This window comes from Equus quagga, chromosome 16 (genome assembly GCF_021613505.1).
Source record: "Equus quagga isolate Etosha38 chromosome 16, UCLA_HA_Equagga_1.0, whole genome shotgun sequence".
Classification (NCBI taxonomy): Eukaryota; Metazoa; Chordata; class Mammalia; order Perissodactyla; family Equidae; genus Equus; species Equus quagga.
This window is the reverse complement of record NC_060282.1, coordinates 38,227,623-38,253,652: the sequence shown is the minus strand read 5'-3', so window position 1 is coordinate 38,253,652 and position 26,030 is coordinate 38,227,623. Positions and strand designations below refer to the sequence as shown.

Genomic DNA, 26,030 nt, shown 5'->3' with positions numbered 1-26,030 from the left:
TAAATGGGCAGTCTGTGCTATTCACTAGCATGTTAATACTGCCATTTTGAATTGTCAAATGCCCGGAAACGTCAGGCGAGTTAATGACTGAAAAATCATCCATTGGATCTAGTAATTAGAAAATTAATTGGAGATCTTTTCCAGGAGAATCTCAGCGGAGAAGTAGGAATGACACCTGGTTTTTCTTGGTAAGAGGAGAAAATAAATTGTGAGGAAGTAGAAACTGTGAGAAAAGTAAGCTTCTGGTTAAAAGGGAATGTGACAGAAAAGGTGGTAGCTAGAGGGGGATGCAGGGTCTTATGAAAAGAAAAAGTAATTGAGTAAAGTCCCCAAGGGAAGTGAAGGGAATAAAGAAGAATGTTTGTTATTTATTCAACTTTCATGTATAAAAACCCACCATGTGCCAAGCCTGTGGCTAAGTACATGGAGATGAGAAAACAGACACTGACCCAGCCTTCAAGGGTGAAGTGAATTAACAAAGATCTTCGCCTTGAATAGGAGAGATTCTTCCTCTAAACAACTCAGTGAAGGAGGCTGGACAAGTATTAATTTCTCTGTTTCATAAGTGAAATAGCCCTAGATTTACTCGTCCTTCTCCCTGCTACCCTCAGTTTGGATAGCAGAGATATGATGTTCCAAATCAAAGAGATGTGACGCTCTAAGTATCAGAAAGCAGTTTTTAGAATTCATAAGGTTGCTAGTTTAGATTAAAAGAATAATAAGGGAGTGGGCATATTCCTCAGCCATAGTCTAGACCTGCAGAATCAGAATCTCTGCAAGTGGAATTTAACATTTTTAACAAGCTCCCCAGGTGATTCTTCTGCACTCTAAGATGAGAACCCTGCCCTAAGTCATTGGTCATGGAAATCGGCATTCGGTCTCAGCCTAATGGTCAACCCTTTGTATCCACTGCCCTATTTTACTTTCAAAATTACTGTCACTTTTGGAGACTCAGCTAATAAAAGTGTAGACATTTAATTTAATCAAGACATATAAATTTTACTTCTTTTTACATTCCTATTTTCTGGCTTGTTTAACATTTTGTAGATCTCAATTGAGCTGTAAGTAATGAATTTTACTTCTTTACAGTGAGTTTCCGAGATATGCCTGTTCAGCAGTGAGCAGTAAATGGTTCAACATGAGCTGTTCCTTACGTAAACATACAAAAGGCCTGACCCAGACTAAATCAATTTAAAAAGGAAAACATTAAAGCTATGTTTCCTGTTATATACTTAAAGTCTTCTTTGGTTCCTTATGATTATATTATTGACCAACTCTTGCAGACTTTAGTTTTTCCTCCTACACCACCTGCTGAATGGTTCAAATGCTATGGGAGATGAGTTTCGGAAGGGCAAAGCAATTACAATTATAACTCCTACATTTTAGCCAATAAAGCAGCTTTTTGTGTTAATGGTAAGGAAGTTATGGGTATCTTCACTCACCCCCTTTCCTGATTTGAATTGCTAAAAGGTTTTAAAGACTGCAGTAAGGAGGGAGAGCGAAGTTCATAGAGCTTTTAGAAGTAGACAATTTGAGACAAGAAAATTTGATTCCTGCTTGTGATATCAAACATTTCTAGGAAAAATTTAGTTAGGAAATGAAACAATGTAAAGCTTTTCTTATTGTTAAGATATTTTCATTGTATTTTTTAAGGTGGACGTTGTTAATATTAGGCATTTTGGTCCTCACTGAAGTCATAAAGTTCTTTCTTCACTCTTGACTACTGTGCTGCCTACCTAATTTCTGTAACCTTTTTGGCAGAGGAGAAAATGCTAATTTGCCAGATGAACCTGAGCTGTGGGCCACACCCCTTCACCCCCAGAGGCTTGGCCTAGTGTGGGCCTCTGACACTGTGAAGAAGGGCCTGTCTTTGGCTTGAAGCCTTACTAGGCTTATGGCTGTATTTCCTTCCATGCCTCTCTTCATGCCAACCATTTAGAGCCTCTTCAAGTTTTCTGGATGTGCTGCTCTCTCATACCTTTGGGCCTTTGAACCCATTTTTCCCTGCCTAAATACTTTCTTCATTGTATGAAATGAGATTGGGCTTTTTTGAACTCTTTTAAACATTGCTTCTTCTTTCCTGGGCTCTCCAGATCTGGGTTAGGTGTCCCTACTGTGTGCTTCCAATTGCTTTCTATACCTAACCTTGTATAGTTGAACTGTTTTGCAATTGCCTGTGAGTAAACTGTATGAGGGCAGGGACTACACAGGGACCCAGTATCCCTAAGGCCTGTCACCATGAGGCCTAGCGTGCAGTGCCCACCAAATATCCTTTGAAGGGATGCAAGTTAGCTCCTTGGAGAAAGGACTATTTAGAGAGAGCAATATAGTTTTCATAGTCTTGACTGAGGCAAGGAATAGGGAAGAACTTGGTTGCTTTTCACCAGTTGTTATATTGCCAACAGTTTTATACTGTCAGAGTGTAGTTTTTAAATAGTCATTTTTATGTAGAAAAAGAGCTATAAAAGGAGAAGTGATGTTATATTTGGTGGAAGAAATGAGAGGACAGCTTTTCTATTAATCCCATGGTGAAAAGGATAAGAAATGTCTTCTAGGAACAGTGGTAAGTATAGGAGAGATTTTTTTCCACAATAAATTGTAAAATCTTTGTTCCTATAAATCTTCCTGATAGCCTCTTATTATCTGTTCAGTCTCCACAGCATCATACTTAATATTTCCTTTTTTTATTGCAAATATAGTTTATTAGGCCTTCTGTCTTTATCTCTTTTTTTTTTCCCCTTGAATGCTGGAAGATTGTCTATTTTTGGCTTTGTTGATGTTCTCTGTCATTTTTATTTCATTAATTTCTGCTCTTATTTCCTTTCCTTTTTTTTTTGAGTTTATTCTGCCTTTTTTATGTTTAGCCTATTATTTTGAACCTTTCTTTTATTTACTAAAACAAACATTTTAGACAATAAATTCCCCTCTAAGTGTCACTTTAACTGCATCCCACAACCTTTAATGCATAACATTTTGTTGTTAAGTATTTCTTAATTTTTACTATGATTTTTTTTAACCAGTGAGTGACTAACTTAGGAGTATGTTTCTAGATTTCTGAAAATGGGCAGTTTTGCAAGTTCTCTTTTTAAATAAAATATCGAACTTAATTGTATTATGCTCAGAGGATATAGTCTACATGATACTAACTCACTGAAATGTGTTGAGGCTAGCTTTATTGCTTATCAGGTGACCAATTTTTATAAATGTTCCTATGTACTTAAGAAAAATATATATTCTCCAGTTGTTGGATACTGTGTTCTATAAATGTCCATTTCCTCATATTTATTATCTTTTTCACATTTTATATATCCTTTTTTTGATGTGCTTAGTTAATCCGTTACTGAGGGAGGTGGGTTAAAATTTTCCACCATGAATGATATGTTTGTCAATTTCTCCTTGTAGATCTGTCAGTTTTTCTTTTATGTGTTTCGAGATTATGTTATAATTACAGATAAATTTAGGATTGTCTTAACTTGTAGGCGAATTGGATCTTTTATATTCAGGTAGTAACTCTATTTTAATAATTTTTTTCCTGAAGTCTGTGTTGTCAGATATCACTATGACGACTCCAACTGTCTTTTGGCAGTTTGCCTAGTATATATTTTTCCATTTGTTGACTCTTAATCTTCCTGTGCACTTAAGTTTTAGGTGCGTTTCATAAAAAACAATAAAACTGTGATTTGTTAAATCCATTCTCATAGTTTTATCTTTTAACCAAACAGTTTGAATCATTTATATTTACTATGATTATAGTTACATTTGGATTTATTCTTTTTATTATGTTATTCTTCCAACTTTAAAAAATTTTTTTCTTTTCTTGCATTCTAATTTTTATTGTATTTATTTAAAAGCTGTATGTTCAGTGTCTGTTACTTTAGTAGTTACTCTAGCTATTTTAATGTGCTTACTTAAAGTCTGAAGTTAATCAATATCTTTGTTTTCCTCCTCCAGAATATGAGGACTTTAGAACACTTTACCTGAAATTACGTGGTCCTCTATTTTATGTATATCATTGTCCAGTGTCTTATTTTTAGCTTGTTTTCTCCTCACAATTTTGGCATCATTTAATATTTTAAAGATAATTTTTGTTTAGGTTTACCCACATATTTAGCAATTTCTTCCTTATCGTTAATTCTTGGGATTCTTCAGGCTACCTGGATCTAAGGTGTGGCATTTTTCAACAATTGTAGAATAACATTATCTCTTCAAATAGTGCCTCCTCCCCATTCACTGTATTATCTCCCTGAAATCTCCAATTAGGTATAGTTTAGACTTTCTCCCTCTGTCCTCCATGTATTTTGGTTCTCTTTCATCTACAATATTTTTTGTCACTTTGGATTACACTCTGGATTTCTTTGGATCTTTCTTTCAATTAGCTAATTATCTTTTCAGTTAAGTTTAGTCTGCTTGAGTTTTAAGTGTAAATAATTCTGTTCTCATTTGTAGTTTTATGTGGTTCTTATTAAAATCTTGATCTCTGCTTATATTTTCTTTGAAAGACTTTTTTTTTTAAATCAGTTATAGATTTACAACAAAATTGAGGGAAAGGGACAGAGATTTCCCTTATGCCTCCTTCCCCACACGTACATAGCCTCCGTATTATCAACATTCCCCACCATAGTAGTACATTTTTACAATTGATGAACCTACATTGACACATCATAATCACCGAAGTCCATAGTTTACCTCAGGGTTCACTCTTGGTATTATACATTCTGTAGCTTTGGAAAAGTAGGACATGTATCCATCATTATAGTATCATATAGAGTATTTTTACTGACCTTAAAATCCTCTTAGCTGTGCCTATTCATCCTTTCCCCTGACCAACCCCTGACAACCACTGATCTTTTTACTGTCTCCTTAATTTTACTTTTTCCAGAATGACATATAGTTGAAATTATACAGTATGTAACTTTTTCAGATTGGCTTTTTTCACCTAGTAATATGTCTTTAAAGTTCCTCCATGTTTTTTCTTGGCTTGATAGCATTTTTTTTTCATGCTGAATAATATTCCATTGTCTGGATGCACCACAGTTTATTTATCCATTCACATACTGAAGGACATCTGGCTTGCTTCCAAGTTTTGCCGCTTATAAATAAAGCTGCAAGAAACATCTGTGTGCAGGTTTTTGTATGGACATAAGTTTTCAACTTTTTTGAATAAATGCCAAGGAGTACAATTGCTGGGTTATATGGTAAGAGTATGTTTAGTTTTATAAGAAACCACCAAATTGTTTTCCAAAATGGCTGTACCATTTTGCATTCCCACTGGCAATGAATGAGAGTTCCTGTTGCTCCACGTCCTCACCAGCATTTGGTGTTGTCAGTGGTCCAGATTTTGGCCATTCTAATAGATATTCAGTGGTATCTCTTGTTGTTTTAGTTTGCATTTCCCTATTAATACCTGATGTGGAACATCTTTTCGTATGCTTATTTGCCATCTGTATATCTTCTTTGGTCCTGCTCGTATTTTGAAGATTTTTTTTTAACTTTCAAACAAGTATTTTGTATTTCATTTGTGCTAAGCCAGTTTGTGAAGTCTTGAGGATCTATTTCTTCTGTCTGTTGTTTCTGCTGTGTCTCACTCAGGATGCTATATTATCTTGTGTGAATTATGAATTTTGTCTGTTAGTCTCTCATTTTGCTTGGAACTTAATCTTCAGAAATTCTTTGAGTGGAAATTGAGTTCATCTCAGGAGAATTTTCTTTTACCTTTGCTTTTACCTGTCATCTGGTGGCACTATCTACCTCTCCAGATTTCATACCAGATTTGAAACTCAAACCCCACGTGATACCTTGAGATTGCAAAATCATTGGGGGATTTTCTTTTTCCTCTTCACTCATTGCTAAGGCAAAGGTCAAGATAGATAACTTGGTAAGTTACCTTGTCCCTTTCTGCATGGACATTAGAAAGGCATTTTTAAAAAAAATTTTTAATCTGAGATACTTACACATTCACAGGAAGTTGCAAATATATAAATATATAAATGGAAGTCCATTGTGCCCTCTACCTAGTTGCCCTCAATATAACTTTTTTTCCAGCTTTATTGAGGTATAATTGACAAAACTGTAAGATATTTAAAGTGTACAACATGATGACTTGATATACATATACATGTGAAAGGATTTCCCCCATCAAGTTAATTATCACATTCATCACCTCACCTCACATATTTACCTTTTTTTTCTTGGTGAAAATGTTTGAATTCTATTCTCTTAGCAAATTTCAGTTACACAATACAGTGTTATCAGTTCTAGTCACCATGTTTTACATTAGAGCCTCAGATCGTACTCATCTTATAACTGAAAGTTTGTACCCTTTTATCAGCCTCTCCCTATTTCCCCCACCTCTCAGTCTCTGGCAACCACTTTTCTGTTTTCTGTTTCTATGAGTTTTGACTTTTTTTTTAGATTCCACGTATAAGTGATACTATGCAGTATTTGTCTTTCTTTGGCTTATTTCACTTAGTGAAATGCCCTCCAGGTTCATCCACATTGTCACAAATGACAGGATTTCCTTCTTTTCTAAGGCTGAATAATATTCTGTTATATATACACACACATGCACCACATTTTCTTATATATTCATCTGCCCAAGGACACCATTGTTCTTCCCATACCTTGGCTATTGTGAATATGCTGCAATTAACATTGGACTATAGATGACCCTTCAAGATAGTGCTTTGTTTCCTTTGGATATATACCCAGAAGTGGGATTGGTGGATCACATGGTAGTTCTATTTTTAATTTCTTGAGGAACCTCCACACTGTTTTCCATAATGGCTATACCAGTTTATATTCCACCAGTTGTGTAAGGGGTTCCATTTTCTCTACATCTTTGCCAGCATTCGTTATCTCTTGTCTTTTTGCTAAGAGACATCCTAACAGTTTAAGGTCCTATGTCATTGTGGTTTTGATTAGCATTTTCTATTAGTGATGTTACACACTTTTTCATGTACCTGTTGGCCATTTATATGTCTTTGGCAAAATGTCTCTTCAGATCCTTTGCCCATCTTTTAACTGGGTTGTTTGGTTTTCTTGCTACTGAATTGTATGAGTTCCTTGTATATTTTGGATATAACCCCTTATCAGATATATGGTTTGCAAATATTTTCTTGTATTCCAGAGGTTGCCTTTTCATTTTATTGATGGTTTCCTTTGCGAAACAGAAGCTTTTTAGGTCACTGTAGTCCCATTTGTTTCTTTTTGCTTTTGTTGATTTTACTTTTGGTGTCAAATCCAAAAACTCATTGCCAAGACTCATGTCAAGGAGCTTACCGCCTGTGTTTTCTTCTAGGAGTTTTATGGTTTCAGGTCTTGCATAATTTCTTGCATAACTGTAGCACGATATCAAAACCAGGAAATTGACATCATTACTATCCACAGCATATTCAAATTTCACCAGTTTTACATGCACTCATTTGTGTTTGTGTGTATAGTTCTGTGCAATTTTACCACATATGTAGATTCATGTAATGCCATCACCATCAAGATACAGAACTGTTCTACCACCAAAAGGCTCCCTACTAGCACTGTTTTTACTTCACCCATTCACTGCTGAGGTAGCCCTTCATGACCCCACTTTACATGCAGGGTCTCCTATTGAGTAGATTCATCACCTTGGGTGGGCCTTGAGCTTTATCTCCTCCTGTGGAGTTATCAGAGCAGAAAATCAGTGTCTGCAGGATTCAGCAGAACACTTAAGAGCAAAAACTGGCTTTGACGGCTGCCTATTTATTAGTGTTCCTGGTTTTACTTTTTTGGGGGGATTTTGCAGTTTCTCTTCTCTGGTGCCAGCTCTTAGATGTGTTTAAAAAGGTATTTTAAGTTTTTTCCAAGCCTTTTAGTTGTTTCAGTCAGAAGGTTCATTCAAGGTTTCTAATATGCCATGTTTTGGAAACAGTTGACTCTGGACATGTTAAAGAACATTTATCTTTATGGTTTTCATTATAGTTTTTTTGTAATTAGAAAAGTGAACTTTGTTTTATCTTGGTGCCTGTGCACCTATGATTAGTTGGTGATTAGATATGCTTTTCATACGGAACCATGTAAGATAATGTAATTCAGGAATGGTCATACAATTTATAATGGGCCTCTTTATGAATAGTTTAATTTTAGACATATATTTTATTTGTCTCTATTCTAATCTTAATATTGAAATAACTAAAACACAGAGAAGTTAAATAATTTCCCCAAGCTCATAATCATTGGAAAGTCTGAGACCAAAGCTCACATGAATTTTTTGCTATAATCTTATCCTGTTTTCTACAACTCAGATTTAAATGGTTTTGCAATTAACTTTTAAGTTGGATTTATACACCCAACTATTATAAATTTCTCTGATCTTTCAAGTCAGGTTAAAAAGGCAAATATATAATTTAATTTCAAAAGCAAACAAAAAGAGAAAAGAAAATCCAATTTTGATTTTTTAAAAGTTTGAAATTTTAAAATTAGCATGTTTAGAAGTATCTGGCTATTGCTCAATATACAAACTCCTTTTGCATAGGGAAGAAGAGCCTATGGGAAGTCATGTTTTCCACAGATAGATGATAGGAGGAATATAGCTCAACTTAAGGCCAAGACAAAATATGGGGAATTTCAAGCCTAAATGAAAAACTCTGATGAAACTCCGCGTTTTTGTGGTTGTAATCTTGTGATTATGCAGTTTCTCCATGTGCCAAGGGAAATGGAAAGACTGATGTTAATGCTGGGTTAAATTGCTTTGTTTGCCTTTTGATATAACACTAATTATATTTCCAAACATACTTTTCCTTCCTTTAAGGTTCTTAAAGTATTCTAGTTCACCTTAAAAATGTGTTTAGGGAATTTGTTTAAAAGGTAGAAAGCATTGCCTAGTTTTAAATAAGTAAACATAACTTTTATATGGGGAATAGTAATCTAGGAATATAGGCTAGGCCACCACTGTCTAAGATGTTTGCTGTGTGTCAGAATTTATGTGGACCTGAATCAAAAATTTACTGTTTAAAGACTGTGTGTTCTTTTTGCTGTGAGCAGATAGGTTCTCCACTTGTGTCAGTTCAAATCAGTGAATTGAAACAGAGTTTACTGATTGCTTGATAGGAGAGTTAGTTCTCAACTCAAAGAAATTTATGGTATATTGGGAAGGAGTGACAAGTTATTGGACTTATATGTATAGAGAGACCCTAAGAGCACCGATTTGGGAGAGAGGGAGTTTGGAAAAAGGGTGGTCAGTAAAGGCTTCATAGAAAGTGAAGTTTGAGCTGGGCTTTTAAGAATCAGCAGAATTACATCAATATTCAAATGAAATGAGAGCATTCTCCCAAAATAGGGACACTCAAAATGTTTCTCCCTCCCACCTGCACCGTCATTCATTTCTGTTTTCTTTATCTTCATTAGGGCAAATTGAAACGGTTCAATTTTATGGCCCCTATTTCTAATGCAATTCTTGGGCTCATGTAATTCTTTAGGCCACCTTTCTTTGCATACCCATTCCTAGACTGTAATTTTTCTGAGTTAGAAAAGAGAAAAAGAAAACCAGGTTCAGCTGTTATCTTAGGAATAATGAGAATTCATCTGTCTCTGTTTCTCTGGCTCCTACTATGTCTTCTTGACCAATGCTTGTTTGTTTCCCTGTTACCTTATTTTGACTCCCTCTGATATTTCCCCACCTCAGTTGTCTGCTCATTCAATTCCAGTCCTCTCCCTGCTCCTCTCTTCACTTGAATTTGTTAGCCTCAGTCCTCACCTTGCCTGGCCCAATGCATGCCATCTCCATTCCTGAGCGTTGGCCCAGACATCTGCCATCTTGAGTGTCAATAGTCTTCCACCTTCCATCAGTATTTGGCCAGCCTCTGCATATGGTCTGACTTACACTGCTTAGTTAGCCAAAGCCTAGTCTTAATCAGATTCTTACCTCTTTCTGTAGTTTTCACACTGGGACCCAAACTAATTAGGTTAGTTAGTTAACCCCCCTGACTAATTAGTTTCATTAGTGTTCAGTTGATATAAGTAATTTAATTGTATTTTTTCTAATATCTGCAATTGTAGCTTTTTTCAGTATCTCCACTAGTAAAACTATTTTTATCTTCTGTGTTATTTCAATTTTTGTGTTGATTGAATCTTTCATAGCCAAATATTAGTATCCTTTTGATAACTCACTTTAAAGCATTAATGAACTTTGTAAAAAGTTCCCAAACTTGCACAAACTTAGGTTTATCTGGCTCCAGAACTCTGAATGCTGTTCTTACTACCATACCATACCACCTTGCTATTTTCATTCTAAAAGATTCATTAAAAATTTAACCATTTACTTTCTCTAATTTAGCTTTAAGCTACTGCTAATTTTATTCATCTGCATAGCCTTGGGTCTAGGAAGATCAACGTTCCATCTCTATGTGGGCCAGTAATCATCACTGTGTTTATACATCAGTAAACAATGTAGTCTTCTCAAAAATTTAGTCTATGTGACAGTTGGTTTATATAAAGAACCAAAGACAAGGGGTAGGGGAGTGAAATAGTTTAACAAGGCTCTATCACCTTTCCTAACAAGACAGCAAAGGACTGAGGAAGGTCGGTGATTAGCATTGGAAAGAAGACTAGGTTTTGAGTCAGAAAACCTGGATTTAAGTTATAGTTTTGTTTGTCACATACTAGCTCCGTAACTTTGGCTAAATCTTTCAACCTCTCTGAATTATTTACTGTTTAGTAAAAATGGAGATGATAATAGAACCTCACAGCACCTCAAGGATTGAAATCATGTATGTGAAAGTACTTAGAAAGACAGTACAATGCTGAGGACACCACAAGAAATCATTATAGTATAGATTACTGTAAGTGATAAGTTTTGGATACATTTTCAAGTCATAATATGTGGTAATTTTCATAGATTTGATTAACCCAGTTTATTCTTCAGCAATTCAAAGAAAAAAACGGTAATTATACTATGTTAGTGAACAAAATAAACATGGAATATTTATTTATAATCTATTTACTTTTTTTCACTGCTTTTACAGGAGAGCCTTGAACTTAGGAATTCTTCGAGACCCTGGATCAGAAATTGAAGATAGACAATACCAAATAGACCTGCAGTCCATCAATATTGGTACTGCACAATGGGATCAACTAAAACCAGAGAAGGAAAGTGGCACAGGAGGGGTGCTAACAGAGAGTGAAAGAAATTCTCAAAATCCAGCCCTTGAATGGAATATGGCCAGCAGGTGAGTAATGACTGAGAAACTTTCTACACTTTCTAATATTTCATTGCCAGAACAGGAGGTGATATAATCTTTTGCAACCTAAGTGTTTTGGTATTGCTTCTGCATTTCGTGACAAACATAAAATATATTTTGTAATTATAGCTGGTGTTTTTACTTGGAAACCTGCTAGTCTTACCACTGTTACATCTTAATTATTACAAATTTAAGATTATGTCAGCATTTTTTTTGAAAAGCTTGCTATTTGATGAAAGGTTCCTCTTCTAGTTAAGGATACAGTCACATTTTTCCCTTGAAATGCATTGTATTCAAGGTCAGATTTTTTTTAATCTCTCTTTTCTACTTATAAAGAAGAGAAAAGTAACAAAGGCTCTGGGATTTTTTTAGTTTACTTTAACTAAAAGCAGCTATAGTCACAGAGAACATTTTTAAAGGAATTAGTCTTGAATGTGAACTATAATATTTGTAAAGGGCTGCTGCCATCTTACCCAGGCTATTCATGGTTCTCATCAGTGAATTAGGATTGTTTGCTAGAATGAAGGTACTAGGAATTAAAGGTACTTTTGGGGCAGGGGAGGGGGTGGTGAGGAAGATTGGCCGTGAGCTAACATCTGTTGCCAGTCTTCCTCTTTTTTGTTTGTGGGACGCTGCCACAGCATGGCTTGATGAGCTTTGCATAAGTCCATTCCTGGGATCAGAACCCATGAACTCCGGGCCACTGAAGTAGAGTGCGTGAACTTAACCACTGCATCACAGGGCCAGCCCCTAAAGATACTTTTATATTGTAAAATTGGAGATCTTTATTATTTTAAGGAAGAGTTAATTATTTTTAATCCTTTTTTTTTTTTATAAGATTCAGTAACATCTGTTGCTTATAACACCATGGTGGTTTGTTGATTGGATTTCTTTAAAACATTGTATGTAGACTTTATTATATGCCTTTCACAATGCTGATTGCTTTGGGGTTCTGCCCTTTTACCACCAAAACTGTGTTTATCCATTTGTTGTTGTTTAGTGCCATCGAGTTGATTCCAACTCCTGGTGACCCTGTGTACAGCAGAGCAGAACCCTGCCTAGTCTTTTAACCCCATCCTCCTACCTTCCAGCACTATATCAGACAGTGCTCCCCTTCTTTTCATAGGGTTTTCATGACCAATCTTTTCACAAGTGGGTGGCCAGGTCCTTCTTCCTAGTCTGCCTGAGTCTGGAAGCTCTGCTGAAAAGCTGTCCACTATGAGTGACCCTCCTGGAATTGGAGATACCAGTGGCATAGCATTCAGCATTACAGCAACACAAAGCCACAACAGGATGACAACTGACAGATGGATGGTGTGGTTCCCTCACTGGGAAACAAACTCAGGCCAGAGCAGTGAGAGCCCTGAATCTTAACCACTACCCCACCATGGCTGGCTGTATGTACCACATCTTGGCGCTAATAATAGCAACAACATTAACAATAGATTATATAATACTTATCACTTTACCTGACTTATTTAACTTGATTTTCACAATAATGTTATGAGGTAAGAACTGTTTTCCCTAATTATACATGCTTAGACATAGACAAGGTAAATAACTTGCCTGAAACCAAGTGCTAAGTGGTAGTCTGTACTCTTTATAAGATTCAAGTACCCACATTCTTTTCTAACATGTGCTTTATTCATTATAAGCTTCTTTTAGCTTCCTGCAGATATGATTCACTGCTTGCTAGTAGGCCTTTGTATATGATCTTCTCTTTGCCTGGAACTCTTTAACCCACTGTTTTCATTTGCCTAACTTTTATCATTCATCAAATCTCAGAGTAGACATCACGTTTTCCAGGAAGTCTTCTCTGAATAACCACCGAGTAGCTTAGGTTTCCCATCTGTGTGCTCTTATTGTATCACTTAGCATATTTAATTTGTCTGTATACTCTGTCTGGGTCCTGAGGGCAGAGATCATCACCATTCTGTCCAGCAACTTATCCCTAACGCAAAGCACTTTTATGATAAAATATATTAGCATAGCCCTTCATTGACAAGTGATCAAATGTGCCCCTGAGGAAAGGGTATAAATTTGGGTGACAAATCTCCCACCGGTGGCCAAGGTACGTTTCAGGAGCAGGATGCAATTATCGAGCCATCAGCAGGCAATAGTCCTGGCAGCTGCGATGAGTGGTGATTTGGCCCTGAGGGAAGCATCTGGATGCACACCACACATCCACTACTCAAGTCCTGATCTCCAGACATCACATGATATCAGCCAGGATCAAGTCCCCTCATTTCCTCCACTTCACTCAGTTTTCAGATTTAGGAAGTACCAGCTTGCAAAACTTATAGGTCATCATTTCTTAAGAACTACAAATTCCATCATCAACAAAGATGATGAGCCTTATTTTCCTAGGAAACTTTATGATCATCTGGGCTTAACTCAGCTATCTCTCTCCTATTTATTCATTAATTTATTTAATAAATAGTTTGCGTGCGTGTTTAATAATTGATTGAGTTGAAATTCACACAAAATTAGCCGTTTAACATGAACAGTTTAGTGGCATTTTGTACATTCATAATGTTATGTAACCACCACTTCTATAACCACCACCTCTAGCTTGTTCCAAAACATTTTACTCACCCCAAAGTAAAACCTCTTCCTCACTAAGCAGTTTGTCCACATCCCCTCCCAGCCCCTCATGGCCCCTGGCAACCTCCAGTGAGCTTTCTGTCTCCATGGATTTACCTATTCTGGATATTTCTTATAAATGGAATCATACAATATATGACCTTTTGTGTCTGGCTCATTCACTTAACATAGTGTTTTGGAGGTTTTTCTACCTTGTAGCATGTATCAGTTCTTCATTCTTTTTTATTGCTGGATAATATTCCATTGTATGTACACGCCACAGTTTGTTTATCCATTCATCTGTTGGACATTTGAGCTGTTTCCACTTTTGGTTTCTGTGGACATTTGTGTACAGGTACTTGTTTTCAGGTATTTGGGATATATACCTAAAAGTAGAATTACAGGGTCATCTGGTAATTTAATGTTTAACTTTGAGGAGCTGCCAAACTGTTTTCCTCAGCAGCTGAACTATTTCTCCACATTCTCACCAATACTTATTTTCCATTTTTTTGACTATAGCCATCCTACTGGGTGTCATTTTGATTTGTATTTCCATTGTGATAACTGATACTGAGCGACTCTTCATGGGCTTGTTGGCCATTTGTATATCTTCTTTGTAAAAATATTTATTCAAGTCTTTTGCCCATTGTTTAATTGAGTTGTTTGTCTTTTTGTTGAAGATTTGAAGGTCTTTATTTATTCTGGGTACTATACCCCATCAGATATATGATATATAAATAATCGTCTCATTTTCTTGATAATGATGTTTGATGCACAAGTTTTTAATTTTGATGAAGTCTAATTGATCTATTTTTTCTTGTTTCCTGTGCTTTTGGTATCATATCTAAGAATCTATTGCCAAATCCAAGGTCGTGAAGATATTTACCTGTTTTATTCTAAGAGTTTTATGGGCTTAGCTCTTATAGTTAGGTTGTTGATCCATTTCGAGGATTTTTGTGTCTGCTTTTTTTGTTTGTTTTTGTATATGGTATGAGGTAAAAGTCCGGTTACATTCTTTTGCGTGTGGATATCCAGTTATTCCAGCACCATTTGTTGAAGAGATTGTTTTTTCACCATTGAATGGTCTTAGCACCTTTGTTGAAAGTCAGGAGACTTCTGAATGTTCAGTATATGCCATGAAATGCCTTTACAGTAGAGAAACAAAACAAAATAATTTCTGATATGTGCCTATCCCTTACAGAGCACAGCATCCAATCAAAAGAGACAGTAATTAATTAACTGTTAGAGTGCAATGTGGAAAGTGCTATGATAGACATAAATACAGGATACTTAGGGTTAAAGAAGAAACCCTCAAAATCAGAATAAACGCATTCTGTGCACATAGGACATCTCATGTTAATAGATGTGACAGACACGTAAAGAGAACAATAAATTAATCTAAAATCAACATAGGTACAAAATAGAGAATTTAAAGAAAGAAATGAACGATTAACTCTATGGCTGGGTTTTCAGGGAAGGTTTTACAGAGAACGTAGCTTCTGAATTTGTTTCCACAGAGTATGAGTGGCAGGAGAGGGATGGAGCATTTTGAACTAAGAAAGCAATAAATCCAAAGGCTAGGAGTACAAAAAAATTGTGTGTTTTATTCACTTGAATACCCAGCATGTAATATGCTTGGTACATAATAGGTACTTAATAAAGATTTGGGTGAATTAATGTGAGATTGAATGATTAGATGATTAAGTAGAGCTAGCAAATCATGTGTCCAAATGTGTTTCTGGGAGAGATTCGTTCAAATGAAGAGGAGAAATTTGAGACCTTATGTAGCTTAGTTCTGTTGATTAATCTTGACAGAAATATAAACAGAACCTTAATATATTTTTGTTTTTCAATAGGTATTGCAGGTAAAATTCAAAAGATACACAGTGAAGAACAATTTGCTCCCTCCCCTGACCAGTATTAAATGGCAGCCTTTGTAATGGTTTTCATTCATTTTTCCTGGGTACATTACTCAAATTTTGTGTTTAATCATCATGTGTTTCTGTGTATATGCTCGAGCAGGGGGAGCAGGGAAGTTAAGCATAAAGAATCATCAAATTTTATAACTTTAGGTCTTCTTCCAATTCCTTAATTTTTCAGCTGAGGAAATATATCAGGGCTTAGTCAGGCCAGCAGAACCACTGTAAGTATTGTAGTATAAGGGGTTTATTTTAGAAATAAGACCTTATTCAATTATGGAATAAGCTGGGAAGTAAGGATCTAAAGGAGGGAGGTGGTGGATTAGAGAGATGTCACTACCAAATTCTCTTGACCAGGTGACCTGGGTAAAAAATTTGTAGCTTCCTCGGGAATCTGGGAAGCCAGACACGTCCAGGTGGAGGGATCGTAGGAGGCTGGTAGAGAAGTCCATGGGAGGCTGTTGCTCTGTGTCTGAGGGTGAACCTGCAGTTGCTGTTGATCAGCCAGGTGAAGAACTGGTCACAGAGCTGGGAAGAGTGAGGGCAAGCTGGAATCTTCCAGCATCTCTGCATCAGGATTTCACTGAATTTAAACAGCATGACTTTCAGAGAATATTAGCCACTATTTCCCTTCCACCTTCCAAATCTCATGCAAATTTCTCTCTAAACTCTGAACCATCCTTAGCAAGTTGCTATAGAACAAAACCACTACAAAAACTAAGTTTGAGGCGGGTTTTTGGCTTGTCCAATGTGTCTTGAAAATAGACCTAAGAATAGAAGCCTGGTTTGCTTCCTCTTAATCTACTACTTTTCGTTTCTACTCAATGCTCTGACCCCTTGCACTTATGCTAAAGTTCGTTGTTAATTAATACCTTTTTTTCTTTTTCTCTTAGCAATCATTTTTACCACATCTGAGTTTATTTTATAATCAGAAGAAATGAAGTGCTGAGAACTAAAATAACCTGTACTGCTATATGCAGGTTACACTTTCAAATCACTGTTGCTGTTTTACATAATGATTAGTGATTTGTGTGTGTGTGCAGGGAAGTGGTGGAAAGTTTATCTTGTAATTTCCTGAAAATGCCAGTACGCTTTAATTCTCCAAGTTAATATTAATATAACTTTCTTGTTTGTAATATTTAAAGATATAACTTGAATAGACTTGAAAACTACACTTGAAAAATAAATAATTTAGTTTTTATCACAGTACTTTTATTTGTCCCTATTACTGTCTATTTTTGATTTCCGTGGGTAATTTATCTTTCAGACTTTATTGTCAAAGAAATAATTACAGCTTATTTGTTTAAATATTTTGATATGACATGTACCAAATTATATATACCACTCTGAGGCCTTTTTTCCCATGCATGGGATCTTTTTAAATTCTTATTGCTATGTTTGCTTAGCAGGCTGCATTTGAATTTGACACATTCCTAAAATCAATCAGTTCTGTGCTTCACAGGACTGGTAACGTTGACTATGTGGAAGTATGGCTTTGTGTTGATATTGAAGTCCCTGAAGCATGTATCATTGGCCTTAATTCTGAGAGATTGTGACTATTCACCTGTCTTTTGATCTCTTATATTTTTATTTTTGAAGTGAACTATTACCCAGATATTCACAGGGTCCTTTAAATATTTTGATTTGTGATTAATGATACATGAGATTTTTCCAGAATTGCACCTGAAATCATAGACAGGTATGTGAGAGGAAAGCATTTTCTTTGTTTATACTCTTCAACCTGCAAACCGTCACTTTTGTCTTACAGATTTGTGAGGATGTCAAGTGAATTCCTAAATGATACAAGTTAGTCTAATTCCCGTAGCTCGTAGGCTGATGCCTGGAGGGACGTAAACCTACTTGAATTCTGTGGTTTTGTCATAATTCCCTTCAACGTTGGCACGGCTTACACGAGAGTACGTGATTTCTCCTTCTGCTTAAAAGTACCTGGGAACTGGGTGTGGAGAGAAAAGCCATCCTAATGCAGCAGGAAAGAGCAGTCAGTTTTTCCTTCCCAGCAGCCAGCAAATATTTCGTTCGTTACCTGTTGGCTGAGGGTGTTCTTGGCAAGCTGAACACATGGCATAGATATAAAAGGACAAAGATCTTGGCGGGTCTTATTCTTCTTTGTATCTTAGCATGGTTACTGACGGACAGTAGGTACTCAAAAAATCAGAAAATATTTCAATTGAATATAATCATTATAATAGTATATCATAAAATTTTAAAACCTCCCATATCTTCGGTTACTTTGCGGTCTTCTTATAGCGCCTAACATCATAATTGTTATAAATATATCAGTATAGATAATAATGCCCTGATTGATCCAAACCCAACTGACCAAGCCCTAAATAGCCAGGTTACCCTTCTTCAACATTTTATTTTTAACAGAAGGAGCCAAACTAGGTGTTTTTCTTTTTGGTGAAGAAGATCAGCCCTGAGCTAACATCGCTTGCCAATCTTCCTCTTGTTTTCCTTCTTTTTCCCCAAAGCCCCAGTAAATAGTTGTATATTCTAGTTGTAAGTCATACTAGTTCTTCTATGTGGGATGCCGCCACAGATGGCTTGATGAACTGTGCATAGGTCCACGCCCAGGGTCCAAACTGGAGAACCCCAGGCCGCCAAAGTGGAGCGCACTAACAACCACTCGGCCACGGGGCTGGCCCCCAAAGAAGATTATATTAAAATTTACTTAAAAGTATGTATACAATACGTAACTTTTATATATTATCCTGTATAAATCTCTGAGCACTTTGCCTGATACATCAATACCTGTTATCACAGCGTTAAAAATGGAGTAAATTTTCTGACCATCTGTCCCTTGGTGGATTTGTGTATATATTCTCAACATGCAATTTCTGAATGTCCTTTCTCTGAGGAACTTTCAGCAATTCCCCTGGTTTCTCCTCTTCCATGAACTGCATTTTGAAGTTTTTCTTTGGGAAAAGAGCTATTAAGTAGAATTAGATGCAGGAGTTCCAGACTATAGATATAAACAACTGGAAACTGTAACCAAAGCTATTATCCATTGACCATCTCAGTTCAACTGAGTTGATATTTCAATATAGATACGCCCGTAAGACTTTCTTTTAGAGGCTGTAATAAAGGTAGCACCTGTGATCTCCATCACAGATATACCATTAACCATAGTTTGGGTTTGTTTGTTTCTTGGGAGAGATTTTTTGTGTTGAATTTTTTTAAAATAATGAGAATATTTTAACGTTATTTAATTTTGCTGATCTAAATTTGCACTAGCATTTTATTTAAATGTACCTTAAAAATCATCGTTATTTCAAGTTGTAGTTCTTGTAGCATTGTTCATAGATTTATATGTTTTTACAAATTAATTTCTTGGGTAAGTTTAGAACCTTGATAAAAGATTATGTCCTCTATCAAACATTTCCATACCTCTCTGTACTTTCCTTATCATTATACTTGTCCTACCTTAGGATTTTTTGTTTAGTTATTTTTTCTGCAAACTGAGATCCATGCATCCGTCTTTGCCATTGTATTCCCAGCACCCAGCAAAGGGCCTGCCATAATGGTGGACACTCAGTCCATGTTCTCAAAATTTCAGAGTGATAAATTTATGGAAACGATATGACAGTATAGTGTGATATGGGTAACTGGGAGATTTTCTTAATTAGGTCTCAGGTAAGGACTCTTCTAATACTTGAGTGACAAGGAGGAGCTAACCATGCAAATACTCATGGAGTCTTTCTGCCAAGAGGGTTCTGGGCAGAGCAAAGACCCTTGAGTAGGAATAAGTTTAGCACATTTAAGGATCATACCTGGCTGGCAGGAGAGAAATAATAGATGAAGTTTTGGGTAGAGAAGGACTAAATTATGACTGGTCTTATTGGTCAAAGGGAATTTGGATTTCATTTTAATTGCATTAGAAAGTCACTGGATAGTGTTCCTCTTGGGGGAAAAATAGGTTTAAACTTGAAACTAAATATTTGATTTTTAAAGTTACTATAGAATTCAAATTATCCTTATGACTATCTAAAAATAGGAGGAGTAAATCAAAATAAATAGTCATAGTTAATCAAATTATAATAATTTTCCAAATAGCAGATTGTTTATAATAAATGTTTGTGAATATTACTGTTTTTCCTATTTAGGAATATCCTCTGAAAGGGATTATCTCAGTTGATTACCACAAGTCTTAAGTTTCTTCTGGTCAAGTATCTTCTATCTGAAGCTCAGCTGTAATACCATACCAAGAAAGTCTTCATGTTACATAAGGAATGTTAGGTGCACACACAGACCATCTAGCACTTTTTATTCTGTCTTTTTGGTGGAATATTTTGGAAACCTTAGCACCATTATTCCTACTTCCAGTTTTTCATAATGTGCAATTTTTAAAGTAGCCTTCTTACACTGCTTTAATATTTCCCACAAAGTCATGCCAAAATGTATGGAAGATGGGCAGAAGAACCTTAGCATATATATGCTGAGCCCAAGAAAAATGACCGCGGCCTTCCGAAACATATATTTTCATAAGTGTGTGTGGCATTTACCTACACCTTCTTGCTTAGTAACAGTTTCAGAGAACTATACCTTTCCTTATTTATAATCTACTCCTCCCAAAGCGTAACAGAATAGCTTTGTTAACACATATGATTACTTTTCTGTTAGTTCATTAGCACCTTAGGATTTTCAGTGCTTTTTTAATCTTCAAAGAGTGTTTAATAAGTTTCTATGCATTTAATCTTCCATGTTAGGTGATAGGTGCAAATCACTGTACCGTTTCTTTGTTTCTATGGACAATGTAGAGATACCTTAAATTGTTGTTATTTTAGAGTATATCAGAAAAATATTTCTTCCACAGATCTCCTAACCTCTTATGCCTTAACGTGCTACAGATAATGTTTTTTCTAGCTAATTTTAATATCTTTTATTCATCATAGGTCATCAGCTGTTTCACCAAGATATGTCTAATTGTGGATTTTATTGTATTTATCTGAACCAGGACTTATTGTGCTTGCTGAATCTGTGAATTCCCATATTTCATCAGTTCTGGAGAATTCTGAGCCATGATCTCTTTAATCCTGTCCCTTTTCCTTACTTTCTGTTCTCACATTTTGGAATGCCAATTAAATGTCAGACTTGCCCTTCTGTGTCTCATTTCTTTTAAACTTTCCATTTTAAAATTCACTTCTTGGAATTTTCTCAAATCTGTATTCCAAGTTTACTTATTTTTTATTAAGGTGTATCTAAAATGTTGTTTATCCAACTATTATGCATTTCAATTTTAGTAACTATATTTTTCATTTCTAGAAGTTCTGTGTGTTTTTATTCCAATCTATATGTCTTTAATGATTTTAAACAAATTTATTATATTGTCCATATGTGGTATTCCCATTATCCAAACTTCTTGGTAATGATTTCTATAATGGAGTTGAACTCTCCTCTTGCTAATAAAGAATTATTTGGGGGGGAGGGTAATATAAAATAATCTGTGCTTAGGAGCTTGTCTTCTGTGGTCTTTGTCCCTGAGAATGCCACAGGGTTATGAAAGGTCTGTTGCAACTTTTATATAAGTCAAAATGGTTATTTCTAGACCATCACAGGTAATATAAATTATAGCTACCAAACACACAAAGGGGGATTTCTCATTATTTTAAATTTTCCAAGGAGATCTCTGTTTTTTGAACTAGCTCCCTTGCCAAGACAGACAAACTTTCTTGTTCTTCCGCTTTGCAGATAGGAAGATGTTTTTCCAGCCGTTTAACGGCCCCAGATCTAGGTAGGCAGCTCATTTCAACATCCTTCTCTATCAGGGGTATAAGGATTAGCTTGCTGTCTCAGTATCTTAAAAATCAATTCCCTTGGTTTACTGAGAGTGGCTAAGACCCTGAAATCATTAATAGTGTCAGTTAATACTTTGAGTTTTACTTCCTTCTTTTGTTATTTTAAACCGTAGACTATTATCTAGTAAAATATTGGCAGAATTTAGTTCTTGTTGTAGCTATTTCTTCAATGTTTATTTTTTCTTTCTTTTGAATTCATCCTTGGAAATATTTGAATCTACAAAAAATTTTAATGGTTTTAAAAATACGTATCATCACCCCAAGTGCTATTCAGAGCTAATACAAAAGAAAAGTTAGCAGTATGTACCAGATAAGTTATAAGTTTATAGTACTGTTGACTTATTAATTTTTTTTTTTAATTTCTAAGGTCATAGAGCTTTCACATGTGGTGTTATTGATTTAATTCATCACATAATGGGGAAAGAATATGATATGGATGAGTGCTTTTTTTTCCCCATCAGTGCTTTAGTTAATGTTTTCTTTTATTTGGTTCCCTGCCATCTTTTCCATTTTAAGGTATTTTTAAGACATCATATATTTTAGCACTCCCTATGAGAGCATATGAGATGTTACATGTTTCTCACATTGGTCATTTTATGGAATTTGAGCTATTAGGCTGTAATTATGGTCTCTCTTAGGATCTCAGCCCTTCCTCTGTATTCATAGATTTTAATACTTCTTCCTCTTACCCTCTATTCACCAGATCTCTTAATTCTTTAAAATTGACTTTCTTGAAATCCAATACTTACGTGTCACAGATGATCCAATTTGCTTTTTTGGCAGACACCATGTAAAGCTCTGCTCATTACAAAGTTCAGCAAAAGATATTAGTACTCACTGGACTACTCTGGTAAACAGGGATGTAGAAAGTCTTGAGTTTTATCTGGGCTTCTTGATGAGATAACTTATGCCAATTTTCTGATCTCAACTTTATCATTTTAGAATATAAGGGATTAATAGGGACATATTTATAAGGAATATTAAATTAATGGTTCCAAGAAACTTTTGAGGTATAGCTTGCTAGTAAAGCATAGAACCATATTATTTTATAAAATGAAAACTAAGAATGTGGATAATAGACTTGAAGATTTGCACTAGCACAAGCTTTGACTTCTCTCTGATGTTTCCCAATTTCATCTTCTACCATGTATGCAATATGTCCTCTGAAATTATTAGCAATTAGCAACTTTGAATGTAGAGTAGAAATATTATGCTAAATAACTGCTCAAAGGTGAGAATGTATAAAGAAGAATTAAAGTAGAGGCCAAATGCTGCTCTGGTATCAACTTGTCCCGGAGGCTCAATTCTGGAACCTTTGTTCCCACTGGGTAGCCTTAGCCCTGTCCTGAACCTCATTTCCCCATAGGTAATGTGGGGCTAGTAATGATCCTTACTTCACATACAGGGTTTTGTGAAGAAGCATTCAGTATTAAAGTCACAAAAGCCATTTCACTAACTATAAAGACAGTACATTTGTGAACCTAATGAGATTGGAAAAATGTCGATTGTCAAGTAGAAGGTCAGAAATATTAGAGATAGAAAATTAAAAATTATCACAAAATAGTAAAATTATTGTTGGTAACAAAAGAGATACTAAAATATTTACGAGAACAAAAGGAATTAAAAACAGACAAAGTAATTTGTTGGAAGGTCCCTAGGATGCTACTAATATGAAATGGATTAATTACATCTGAATTTCTCAGTGATGTTTTTGCTATCTTCCAGAAATCTGAAGTTAAGAGCTAAAGTTACGAAACTATGACTGTAAATGTACAAATAGGCACTCTCAAAGTAATAATGTAATTTTGTCATACCTGTTTGTAGTACAAAGATTTGTAAAAATTTAATGAAAATTATCCTTGAAAAAAATGAACTGGCTAATAATTTTGTACTTTATATTTTAGCATACGGCGACATCAAGAAAGAAGAGCAATTTTGACTCCCATTTTAACAGATTTTTCTGTCCGAATAACTGGAGCACCTGCCATCATTTTCACCAAAATAATTTCTCCAGAAAATCTGCAGACTGAGGTTAGAATTTAATTTAAGTTTCATTTTGGTCTAAGTAATGGAGCACCTCCTCTTTGTATGTTAGGGGTTGTCATAGTTTCGGTGCACAGGTTATCAAGTTAGTTTATTATTAATAAGTTACTATTATAACTAATAATTCAGCACTTTCCAGTATTGTTCAGTTTTTGCTTTTCATGTGATACTGCATTTAATCCTCATAATAATCCTATTAGCTTCTCCTACTATCCTCATTTTATAGATGAGGAAACTGAAACATGAAGAGGCTAACCCAAATAACTTGTCCAAATTTTCACATGTAGTAAGTACCATGGTAGGGACCCAACTGGTCTGGCTCCAGACCATACACTCCTAACCTCTAAAACCTCTTTATAATGAAAGCAACAATAATACTCACAGTTCTCATGTGGATTACCTTACATAGAGAGTTCTACGTAGATTACCTTATTTAGTCTTCACAACATCATTGTGAGATGGATATCATTAGTAGCCATATTTTATAGTTGAGGAAACTGAGATGAAAAGAGATTAAGTAACTTGACCAATGTTACTGGCCAGTTTCTAGTGGTTCCAGGTTTCAAGTCTGATCACTATGGTATTCTGCCTCCATGCCTGCCTAGAATAGAAATGTAATAATAATGTGGTCCATCATTACTTAAAAATTATTCTTCATGGAAATTTATTATGCTAAAAATCACAAACTTTTTTTATTATTCACAGAGTTATAGGCGGTTGTTATGAAAAGTTCAGAAAAATTAGGTAAAGATTAATGTATTAATCCAATCTGATAAAACTTTACATTCCTTCTCTGAATTTTTAAAAAACAGTGTTTTTGTATTTGTTATCTTATTTGATGTTTATAATAACCCTATAGGGAAAGTTAGGTTAGGCGTGGTATCTTAGATATCCACAAAAGGCGTATAAAAATTGTCTACTAATATCTTACAGTTACTTAGTAACACAATTGGTTTAAAATACACATATATATTCCTTTTCATCGTTACTTGAGGAATAAAATAAGAATTCTACCTATCACGAGTAAGTTCAGGGAACTTGTTGGGGAAAAGTTATTTATCCAAAAAAAAAGGATAATCATTTCCAACGTGCTGTTCTTTATGGCTTTATTAAAAGCTGCTCTAAGCTTTGTAGTTAGTATTTGGACCAGTCGTAAGTCTCCTTAAATCCATTCCCTTGGATGACGAGGAGGTTTGTTGGACGTTTCAAAGCATTTGAACATTGTCCACATGAGCTTCACGACAAGAGGCAGGACTTCTGCTTATTAAGTGAAGCTTCTGGATTGTTTTTTATCTCTGTTTTGCTTCTCTGAGTGGTTTTCCAACATGAGTGTTCAAGTGACTCAGTTATGCAGAACAGCACCAGTTAAGTAGTGGACATCTACCTAATGCTGCCAAGATTTTAGCAGTTTGAAGAAGTGAAATTAATTAGTCTAGCTATCTTTGGCTTCAGCACTCTAGTTTGTCATAAATCATTTGGAGTATGTCCTCTGGAGAATACTCAGGCCACACCACTTGTGATTGTAATTGCCTGCCTAGAGTTGCCTGTTTCCATCTGTCTGTACAACTAGATTGTAACCTCCTTAAGAGCGTCCTTTAAGGCCAACCTTATTCTTTGTGATATTCCTAGCACTCTAGTGCATGGTACTTAGAAGATGCTCAGTAAATATTTATTAGTTTAAATGAGTGATCAAGATAATGTTAAAGAATTACATCATCCCGTACATATTGAAACAATGATAGTAGTTTGAGATATACAAAAGCCAAATATATATGAAATGGTGAAAAATTCTTACTGTTAATTTGTTGCTCTGTAGCTAGCACATGGCCTGGTGCACAACAGGCCCTCATAAATGTTTATTAAATGAATCCATAAAACTATGTCGAGGGGCTGTGCTCACCATTTCTGCTATTCTCATTAACATATGAACTTGAGTCTCAGGAGAATTCATCGACATAGTAAAGGCCAAATAAGTAAGAATGATAATTATTGTCTAATGGCTATCATGTTTCTTTATCTGTATTCAACCTTTTTTTCCTTTCAGGAGATTTTAGTGTGTGGCCATTCCTTGGAAGTGAATATAACCACAAACCTGGACTTCTTCCTAAGTGTGGCTCAAGTTCAACTCTTACATCAGTTAATAGTAGCAAACATGACTGGACTGGAACCATCAAGCAAGGCCACAGAGGTAACTATTACCTGATTTTGATTAGGCTTGCTGCATTAGTGCCAACTTCACATTCATTATAGGAAAACCATAGTTAAATTAAATGCTTTTTGCTAGTTATTCTACATTTAATTTTGTTCAAAGTATGGTCATAAGTCATTTTGGATTGGTGTTCTTTATTTTTGAAATTTCTTTGGTCTCTTTTCCTATAATTTATCATGCACCTTTGCAAAACTGCTGTAGCCTACCCTCAGAAAAGCCTCTGTTAAAAACATGATTTTATTAGCCTGCT

At 35.4% G+C, this 26,030-nt stretch overlaps 1 protein-coding gene across 6 annotated transcripts in view; it reads left to right on the top strand.

The window, feature by feature from the left end:
- VPS13B (vacuolar protein sorting 13 homolog B) overlaps positions 1–26,030 on the top strand; it is a 784,298-nt gene that overhangs the window by 489,009 nt on the left and 269,259 nt on the right. For all 6 annotated transcript variants that reach the window (XM_046642610.1, XM_046642612.1, XM_046642609.1 and 3 more), the window contains 3 exons: positions 10,995–11,198; positions 23,433–23,559; positions 25,616–25,759. In XM_046642610.1, coding sequence (XP_046498566.1) covers positions 10,995–11,198; positions 23,433–23,559; positions 25,616–25,759 — 475 coding nt within the window. The remainder of the gene's footprint in view (positions 1–10,994; positions 11,199–23,432; positions 23,560–25,615; positions 25,760–26,030) is intronic.